The sequence below is a fragment of the Nannobrachium achirus genome, assembly GCF_963921795.1.
Source record: "Nannobrachium achirus genome assembly, chromosome: 21".
Classification (NCBI taxonomy): domain Eukaryota; kingdom Metazoa; phylum Chordata; class Actinopteri; order Myctophiformes; family Myctophidae; genus Nannobrachium; species Nannobrachium achirus.
Window position 1 is genome coordinate 11,987,699 of NC_137828.1, and position 11,131 is coordinate 11,998,829.

The 11,131-nt window shown below is 43.9% G+C and overlaps 1 protein-coding gene across 1 annotated transcript; it reads right to left on the reverse strand.

Moving 5' to 3' along the window:
- Window positions 1-419: 419 nt before the first annotated feature.
- LOC308306478 (extracellular calcium-sensing receptor-like) lies at window positions 420-10,917 on the reverse strand (the record flags this gene model as incomplete). Its single annotated transcript, XM_080751494.1, has 8 exons — window positions 10,627-10,917; window positions 9,744-9,830; window positions 6,366-6,635; window positions 5,938-6,144; window positions 5,017-5,292; window positions 2,016-2,243; window positions 1,812-1,935; window positions 420-1,333 (listed from the first exon to the last, which is right to left on the reverse strand). The coding sequence occupies exons 1-8, from the start codon at window positions 10,888-10,890 to the stop codon at window positions 420-422; spliced, it is 2,370 nt and encodes a 789-aa protein (XP_080607620.1). The 5' UTR covers window positions 10,891-10,917.
- Between the last annotated feature and the right edge of the window lie 214 nt (window positions 10,918-11,131).

Consider the following 11,131-nt stretch of genomic DNA (forward strand, 5'->3'; position numbering starts at 1 on the left):
TTCAAAGGCTTCCTACAGCGCCACCCTTTGGCCAATTGTTGCGAGCTTCGTGTTTTAGCCGTTTGGCATAGTCCTCTACCATACTGCCGAGTTTCGGAAAAAGCGACTGCACGGTCAAGCCACTAGAGAAAAAGTGGCGGAATAATAGTAATGATGAAGTACAATATCAATGAGTGGCCTTTGCCACTGCGTGGCTTGGCCACTAAATATAAGATGTGCCTCTCATCACCCAACATATGGAGGGTAAAACTTCAGCAACTTTTCTTTTTGATAAATAATATAATCTCTGATCGGATTAGGTTACTTTTTTTAAAATATGGTAGAAAACTGAATCTATTACTAAAACATTATCAGCAATCAAATGATTTCATATACATTTATTGTTGTACAGTAAATGCAACATAATTTCATTTCTGTTTCTATGTTTTCGTGACACCTCGACCCATGATGGACTTCTTGGTGTTTCTCTCAGGTTTCAAAAGGATTATGTAACACTTTGGTCCAAACAGCGCCACCAAAAGGCCAAAACTAGATGCTAAAATAGCAAACACCTCCACTACATCTGCATATTTGCCTGGAGAGCTGACATATGCTGGGATGAAGGCGATCCACACGGCACAGAAGATCAACATGCTGAAAGTGATCAACTTGGCTTCATTGAAGTTGTCTGGAAGATTCCTTGCCATGAATGCTAGGATGAAACTAAGGAGAGCCAGTAAACCAATATAACCCAGCAACACTGCAAAACCAACAGTTGATCCCACATCACACTCATAGACTATCTTATCACTGTGGTATTGAGTGTTTTTATGAGGAGTTGGTGAGGCAGACACAAGCCAAACTAGGCAGATTACAGCCTGCACAGAAGTAAGAGTCAGAACTGTTCCTCTCTGCTGTGAAGCACCAAACCACTTCATAATGTCTGCTCCTCCAGGCTTGGAGGTCTTGAACACGGCCAACACCACCATAGTCTTTACCAGGATGCAGGAGACACACAGGACAAAACTGATTCCAAACACTGCGTGTCTCAGCTGGCAGGTCCACATTCTGGGACGACCAATGAACAGCAGAGAGCACAAGAAACACAGTTTGAGCGACAGCAAGAGTTGGAAGCTGAGTTCAGAGTTGTTGGCGCGCACCATGGGTGAGTCTCGATGGTAGATGAAGATTCCCAGGACAATGGTAGAGATAATTGTGCCCAGCAATGAGATGGTTGTCAAGGAGATGCCCAGGGGCTCGTGGTAGGAGAGGAACTCTGTGGTCTTAGGGACACAGTGGTCACGTTGGGGACTGGACCAGAAGTCCTCTGGACAACTGGTGCACTCTGGAGAGTCTGACAAAGACGACATGGTTAAAGGAATAGATACTGTAAGTGTAGCGTCATCCTAAAGATAGCCTAATTGCGACCGTCAGGGAGCATTTAGTATCAAAACGTCCACCTCATGTGCAGTCACGCTAATACACAACATTTCGTCCGTCAGTGAGTCACGCTAATGCATAACATTTCGTTACCTAGACTTCAGTTCCTCCCTCCCTTTCCATCCATGAAGGCAGGTCACACAAAGTTGTAAGTAACACATTTGGTTTAACACTCACTCACACTTACGCAGCTCTGCAACTGGGGCGCGGTTCTAAAACACACAGTTTAAAGGTGTGTGTGTGTGTGTGCGTACGTTGCCAGATTAATAGTTTAACTCCTGCTTCTTAAATGTGCCATATTTAGAAGCTCTGTTGTTTCAGCGCAACCTGGCGGTCACTTCTCGCCCTTAGGGCGTCTTACTTGTGTACATTGCTACATAATGTAAACCTACCAGTCTCATTGCTGATCTCTCCCTCAGAACAAGCAATGCAGTCAAAGCAGCAGACAGGTTCTCCTTTCCTTCTGGCCACACGGGTTCCAGGGGAACAACTCTCACTGCACACTGACCGAGGAGGCTACAAGATAGAAACAACTTCAGTCTGAACTCAATTACATTCACATCATGAGCGCGACATTAGTTATTTTAGGAAGTGACCTTTTGGGATTCAAAGTTCCAGAAGATTCTGTCTTCATCGAGGATGAGTTCTTCCCCTGCGGAGGTTGACTTCTTGTATACACCTACATTGTGAACCTTTGTGCTTCCATCGGAGAGCCACGCCCAGTTCATGACATCATAGATCGGTAAAGCATCGCCATTTTCATCAAATGAAACATGGTCACCAAATGATGTAGTGAAGTTGATCTTTTCCAGGTAATACACAAGCTGGAAATGGTAAGGAGCAAAAATTGGATATGGAAAGTATCCCCAAATTATGAAGAGCAACAGCTACCAGTAAGACTCCCTAATTGGGAGATAAGCGACCGTTGGTCGCTTATCTCCACAAATAGGCCAAAAGTTTGTTTTACCAATTATCAAGACATACGGGCAGTTGACAGTTTGCCATGGTTACTCATTGAAGTTGAATCTCCATATATGGAGACATAAGTTGCTCATACCATAGCAACCATGTTTTTTACAGGGCCTGGGATTGATGACATCAGAAATCTCCATATATGGGCATGAAAGGGATTTTGTTTCTGGAAATATGTCTGCGGGGTGCCACATTTGGAATAAAACACTTACATCACACATCTGGATATCCATACAGCCCATCTAGTTTGCCTGTGTCCATTATGCCCATATATCTGATGACATTGGGACAATGATCTCCATATATGGGCATAAAACTTATGTTAATTAGTAAAGCCTGGGGATCTCCATATATGGGCATGAGGGGTACCCTAAAAGGGCATCATCTGGGAATAGCAAATATAGTTATCCTAGAAAGTGAAAATCTTACATCAAAGGCCATAACTACCTACCTACCACCATACTGCATTCCTCATTAAACTACCTACCAGTAAGATGCCTATAGGGAGAAAAGCAAAGGGCGAGGTTGCACCATTTCTTGATCTTCTGGCCAGTGATGTATATCGGACCATTTAACCATATATGGAGACATCTGGTACCCAAAGATATTCACAGATATGGGCTTAATATTGATGACATAAGGGATCTCCATATATGGGCGTAAAAGGGATTTGGTTCCCCTGGCATCACAGGGATCTCCATATATGGGCATAAAATGGATTTGGTTACCCTGGCAACACGGGGATCTCCATATCTCCATATATGGGCATAAAAGGGATTTGGTTCCCCTGGCATCACAGGGATCTCCATATATGGGCATAAAAGGGATTTGGTTCCCCTGACATTACAGTGATGTCAGTGGCTGGTTCTACAGAGGGGATCTCCATTTATGGGCATAAAAGGGAATGTATGTATGATGATGTCAGATATCATAGACGTCATAGGACTTTCACATAACGAATAACTGAGTAAGCATGTAAACCCGTAAAATCTATATTTGGGCATGGCTGATTTATGACCTCATCATGATGACACGAGCAAACACAGCTGAATTGTATAAATGATCAGTGCAGAAACCAACAGAAGTATTTGACCAAGACTCTTCGATTTAAACATCAACAAAGGTGTGACGTTTGTTGATGGTCACAAAGGTGTGACGGACGGACGGACGGACGGACGGACGGCCGGTGGAGGTTTTCATAGTAAACTGCTCCCTGACGGTCGCAACCAGGACATGGAAAGTATCCCCAAATATGAAGAGCAACAGCTACCAGGACATAGAAAGTACCCCCGAGGCTTGTGTGCAACAGTGTTACTGTTCCAAACATTGATAAACATTTACTGACAAGCAATATTACTACACATCATTGTGGCAGTAGATTAGAGATTATCATGATTGATTATGTGTGACGTTATAGAGTAGATCATGACTTGTGTTCATTGATTATATTAATATCTTTATGATGATACTAATACTTGATAGTTAGGAGTAGAGAGGCCTTCAGTAGGCCTCAGTAACTATTGTTTTGGTAAAGCCTATCTTGTTATGGTACAGCTCGTTCCAGAGGCCTTGAAGCCACACAGTATAACTCTAGTGTCTGACCATTCTTCTTGGCAGAACTACTTTACCACTGCCCAGAGTGTTAAACTGTACTTCTGTCCATGATATCATGTTACATAAACTTGACCACACCACCACCTAATATAATTGTCCTGTCTCCTCATTTTCATGATTATTGATTGATCTGAATTCCACCACAGCTCACTGAAAGGCGAGACCAGTATGTTATACAAAAAATCTATATACCGGTATGTCAAGTTTATTCTCCTCAAAACAATTACCGACAGTACAAAGGCAGGGCCCTTAGCCAATGAGGAGCAGCGTTCTTGGTGACATCACCACCAACAAGTGCGACCTGATATAAATAACAACACGTTGGCTCGAGTCCTAAAAAAATGAACGAAAGTAAAACGGCAGGGCTCTTAGCCAATGAGGAGCAGCCAAAGGCTACCCTTTGCGAGCCCACACTGTTTCATAGAAACAGTATTTCTAGTTATAAGGAGAATTATTGAGACCGAAGGTCGCAGTATACCATGAGAAATGTCACAGCTTGTCTCCGTCTGTCTGTCTGTGTCAGTCAGTCAGTCAGTACACATTTTTACAGTCTATTGGTTCCCTTGTCACTGTGACATCAACTCTGACATATATGGGCATTCCCAGATCACACTTGCAAATTAATTACGTCCTTGTCCGTTCTATGCCCATATATGGAGATCCCTGTCCCGATGTCATCAATATTAAGGGCATTATCTGGGAATTCCCATATTTGGTAATGCCCATATATGGGCATGTTCTGCCAATCTCAACAGGCACTGTTGAGATTGGGTAACTGGTCTGATATACATCACTGGCCAGATGGCCAATAATTGGCGCGACCTCGCCCTAAGGTCGCATGGCGCCCTGAGGCGTCTTACTAGTAATACCTTCTTTATTCTACTATGTAATTTCTTTCAAGCTTTTATTTTTATTTTTTGCCAATGTCATATTTACATAATCATTATAATTAAAAATGTTAATCAAACAAGAAACATTAACAGCTTGGTAAACTGTAAATTAGCATTACACCTGCCATGGTTGTATTGCCTGCAAACTGGCACAGCTGTGCCCAGTGAAAGGCCCTCTTCCTGGCACACACTGCAACATGTCATGGAGGGCATGGGCTAGAGCATACACAGCCTTATACACATTGTACTCATCCCTGAGGTTAGACATGTCCAAAAGGATGGTGTCTGCTGTTCCTAGGTCCTCTTGTCCAGTACACACCCTTCCACCCGCATTCACCCACTGTGACGGAAGGGGTGCAAATTTACACTGAAATGTGTTCTCCCAAAACTGCCTCATCTGGGGAAACACAACGAAGAATCAAACCATTAAGAAGACCTATGCGATTCTATACAAAGGCCTTCTAAATGAGTGTTTCTAAACTTTGTCCATCCAAGGATCCCCAGAATGATCTATATATTTGGCCACGGATACCCCATCTGAAAATGCTTTGTGCCAGGACCCCCCCAGAAGAGATGTGATGAGAACCACTGTTCAAAACCACTGTTCTAAATCCTAAAAGTTGTCTGAAAAACGTATACGGCTATATAGGTATATAGCTAAAATTTAAAACAACACAGATGCTTTCCCGGTTTTAACGGGTTAAGGGGTTAATATAAAATACCTTGTGAATATTTTAGGGCTGCAACAATCGATTTGTTTGTTTAGCGGTTATTCTATTGTTTACTTACATTTAAAAAATAAATCAAGATTAAAAGATTATTTCGTTTTACATGTCACAACCACACGAGTGTTCATTTATACTATCGCACAACTGTGTCATGCAAGATAGGGATTGAATATGAATTGAATATGAAATAATCTGTTATCAATATACAGTATATATCTTTCTGTTTTGATGTTTAAATAGATTAGTTAACAGTTTGGAATATATTTTTAAATTGCAGCTTAAAATAACTAAATTAAACAAAACAAAAGACTCACTATGGTATTGCCATGTCTGCTGTCAGGGTCAGAGTCAGGGTGTATTTTCAACAAGAAGTGCTTCAGACCTGCTATCTCTCCTTGACGGACCGCAATTCCCAGGGTGCCTTGCAGGTACGGCATGAGGTCAGGAGTCTGGAACCTAGTATCTGTGGTCAAGCCCACAGCGGTTATCCATTGCAGGCCTGTCACATTCTGCTGTACCACCTGTTGATTGAAACAAGCAAGCAAGCAAACAAACACAAAAAGTATTAACCCATCAAAACCTGAGGCCGTTTCTACAAATGCCTTCTAAATCAGTAGTTCTCAAACAAGATAGATCTTCTATTTTCATTGGTTGAGTCCCAGCAAACATCTAATTTCTTTTGGGTCTTGAGCTAAACAGTTTGAAACCACTGGTATAGAGGGTTTAAGTGGATAACCCTAACCTCCGCCATGAGATTGTCCATGTATCTCCCATATGCAAACACAATGACCACACAGGCTGTGGATTTCTTCATCACAGAGACGGTCCTCTGGTATCGAGCCGGGTCATGGTCCCAGGGCAGAGCCTCCAGGTAGGCCAGACAACCCAGGGCAGACTGTCTCAGGTCGGACTGGAAGAGGCGGGCAGCATCGTGACCCCAGTCGTTGTCAATGAACAACAGTCCTGCCCAGGTCCACCCGAACCATTTCATAAGTTGGAGCATGGCTCGCACCTGGTTGGATAAAGAATGAAGACGAAATATGTGCCTAGGCTCTATTATTCACATACTGTATAGTGGTACATCATTGAATGTCTTAAAAATGTCCATTATACTATATGTATCTATCTATAAATGCGAGAAGTCTCTAAAAGGCTCTGACATCACGTACACCACATGAGTCAACAAATTAAAATGAATGCCCCCATATATGGGCATAAAATGGATAAAGGGACACAGACAGACAGATTCAGAGATCTCCATATATGGGCGTGAAATGGACTCTATCTATAAATGCGAGAAGTCTCTGCGTGTGTGTGTGTCTGTAATCCGCGTATCTCGAGAACCGTTCGTCCCACCGGCTTCAGATTCGGCACGCGCGTTCCCCGCCGCGGCACGGAGTGCAGTGCCGGGTCTCGACCCGACCCGACGCGCGGTTTTCCCGAACCGGCGCGAAACGTTCGGAATCTCCTTATGCGGGGTTGATTGTTGACATCAGGCTGTTTCTGAGGAAATCGGCGAAAGCTCTGACTCATTGTGACATCACTTCATAAAAGGCTCTGACATCACGTACGCCACATGAGTCAACAAAAAATCTCTGTGAGTGTGTATGTATGTAGGTAATCCGCGTATCTCGAGAACCGTTCGTCCCACGGGCACGCGCGTTCTCCATATATGGGCATAAAATGAATGCCCCCATATGAGAACCGTTCGTCCCACGGGCACACGCGTTCAGTGCCGGGTTTCGACCCGACCCGACGCGCGGTTTTCCCGAACCGGCGCGAAACGTTCGGAATCTCCTTATGCGGGGTTGATTGTTGACATCAGGCTGTTTCTGAGGAAATCGGCGAAAGCTCTGACTCATTGTGACATCACTTCATAAAAGGCTCTGACATCACGTACGCCACATGAGTCAACAAAAAATCTCTGTGAGTGTGTATGTATGTAGGTAATCCGCGTATCTCGAGAACCGTTCGTCCCACAGGCACGCGCGTTCTCCATATATGGGCATAAAATGAATGCCCCCATATGAGAACCGTTCGTCCCACGGGCACGCGCGTTCTCCATATATGGGCATAAAATGAATGCCCCCATATATGGGCATAAAATGGATAAAGGGACACAGACAGACATATTCAGAGATCTCCATATATGGGCGTGAAATGGACGCAAATAGACAGATATCTCCATATATGGGCATATATGGGCATAAAATGGACCCAGAACTATATGGACGCAAATGGCATATATGGGCATAAAATTTACGCAGAATCACAAAGATCTCCATATACGGGCATAAAGGGACACAGACAGACACACAGACAGACGGATACAGAGATCTCCATAAATGGGCATAAAATGGACGCAAATGGCACATATGGGCATAAAATTAATCACGTACGCCACATGAGTCAACAAAAAATCTCTGTGAGTGTGTATGTATGTAGGTAATCCGCGTATCTCGAGAACCGTTCGTCCCACGGGCACGCGCGTTCTCCATATATGGGCATAAAATGAATGCCCCCATATGAGAACCGTTCGTCCCACGGGCACGCGCGTTCTCCATATATGGGCATAAAATGAATGCCCCCATATATGGGCATAAAATGGATAAAGGGACACAGACAGACAGATTCAGAGATCTCCATATATGGGCGTGAAATGGACGCAAATAGACAGATATCTCCATATATGGGCATATATGGGCATAAAATGGACCCAGAACTATATGGACGCAAATGGCATATATGGGCATAAAATTTACGCAGAATCACAAAGATCTCCATATACGGGCATAAAGGGACACAGACAGACACACAGACAGACGGATACAGAGATCTCCATAAATGGGCATAAAATGGACGCAAATGGCATATATGGGCATAAAATTAATGCCCCCATATGAGAACCGTTCGTCCCACGGGCACGCGCGTTCTCCATATATGGGCATAAAATGAATGCCCCCATATATGGGCATAAAATGGATAAAGGGACACAGACAGACAGATTCAGAGATCTCCATATATGGGCGTGAAATGGACGCAAATAGACAGATATCTCCATATATGGGCATATATGGGCATAAAATGGACCCAGAACTATATGGACGCAAATGGCATATATGGGCATAAAATTTACGCAGAATCACAAAGATCTCCATATACAGGCATAAAGGGACACAGACAGACACACAGACAGACGGATACAGAGATCTCCATAAATGGGCATAAAATGGACGCAAATGGCATATATGGGCATAAAATTTACGCAGAATCACAAAGATCTCCATATACGGGCATAAAGGGACACAGACAGACAGATTCAGAGATCTCCATATATGGGCGTGAAATGGACGCAAATAGACAGATATCTCCATATATGGGCATATATGGGCATAAAATGGACCCAGAACTATATCTGCAGTGATCTCCATATATGGACATAAAATGGACGCTGACAGACAGACAGATAACAGATATCTCCATATATGGGCATAAATGGACACAGGCAAACAGATGGTCAAAACGGGTCCTATGACAACAGGTATAATGGGGTTTGCATTAAAGGGCGGGGCATTCATTCCCTATTTACATTGTTCCGAGTTGGCCAGGTCGCCGACTAGACGCTGGGCCGCCCGAAGGGCGGCCCAGCTTCTAGTATTATATAAATGTGTATTAGTTTTACAGTATGTATTACTTACCCACCTTTAATTGGTCTAATCGATTAATCAACTATAAAAAAAATCAAACCTTGGTTCGAAGTGGAGCGGTGAATCTGAGCAGCTATACCCTGTGTGTGTGCGTGTGTCTAGTTTGCACAACAATGCCCTTCTCAATCTGTTCCTGTCTGTCAGTAGTTTACAGTACAGTAATGGTGTGACTGGCAACAGTGCCCTCTTCTGGTCAAGCATTGTCATTGTAGCTATTTATGCTGGACGGGACATAGAGACACACAAAGCTATCCATTGGGAGTGCTGTTCCACACCGCTCCAAAAAAGGGATCGTTCTAAAGAAATGTGACATGGATTACCTGGTATAGGGAACACTAGAGATTGTTCTAAAATGTGACATGGATTACCTGGTAGGGAACACTAGGGTTTGTTCTAAATGTGACATGGATTACCTGGTAGGGAACACTAGGGATCGTTCTAAAGAAGGAGGGGAAGTGATTCCGGTCACTCAGACAGGAGCAGGTTGCGTAGTAACTCACCTGCAAAACACATGTGTTATGTACAGGCATGTGCACACATAGACATCAAAGGAGGCTTGAGCCCCTGCCCTTTTATCCGTCTGTAAAAAGTGCCCTCTCCAGACAATGAATGCAGTTTAATGCAGTTTTTACAATGGTGAAAGAAATGAAAATGTTCTCTTTCCATGCCATACCTGAAGGCACCATTCAAGAGAATTGCCTTGTCCAAACTCTCCTGAACTTCAATGCCGCATAATTGCCCTCTTTGTGTAAAAATCCATGCTGTACGCCACATCTCCAGTATTGACTTGATTATGCTTAGTTCAGTGTGGTATCAAGCACCGAAAATAGCCGACCTCCAAGCTCACAACCTCCAAGCTCAGCCCCTGCCTCTCTAACATTCTCTGCACGTCCCTGGTTATGTAATATACCACATTTTTACACATTTCCATGCTAACAAGGCTGTGCCACACTCCACCATTCTCTCTCTCTCTCTCTCTCTCTCACCCCCCCCCCCCCCCCCCCCCCCATTGGAATAATACAGGTTCTTTTTTTCCCATTGCCACATACAGCATAATCTCTCGAGACAGCCTCAGAGTCGCTACGCTTCTGAAGAGAGACAGACCGAGTGGGTGTCACCCTTTCTTTGATGATGGGTTCCCAGATTGCATACAGCATAATATTTGCCTGGCTCCAGCCCATAGACCCGCCCACTCTCTGAGCGGACTGGTTCTAGTGCAGAGTCTGAAATCAGGCTAGCATAATATTGGATGATATTGTTAAAAAAGAAAAAAAAAAGTTTGAGTAGGAAACTTACCAAGGGCACTCTGTACAAACCCACTATACTAGAGATGGCAATAGTATTCGATGTGGTCGAATCACCCACAATTCCGAGCACCGGAGGGGAGCCGACGCAGCCCTCGTCCAACTGAAACCGCTCCTCCTCTCGCCCGCTGACCAATGACAGGGCGGCGCGGAACGCCACTCCGAGCGTGACACAGTTGTCATAGATGCTGTAGCCCAGTGTGACGTTGGGCAGCAGGCTGGGGTTTCTGTTGATCTCTGCGATGGCAAAGGCCATGGTCTGAGCCCACCTGAAGCCCTGAATGTAGAAACTAAAAAACACCAGTGGTGGAAGAAGTATTCAGATATGTTTAGCAATAGCAAAATATAAACCTACTCTCTTACAAGTTTTATAGATTGATTGATTGATTGATTGATTGATTGATTGAAGAATTTATCAGAAGTTTACACAGGAAAAGGTACAGTTCACTGGTACAAGGTCAACTATAAGGATAGAGCCAAGAAAGCCTATGTCTGGC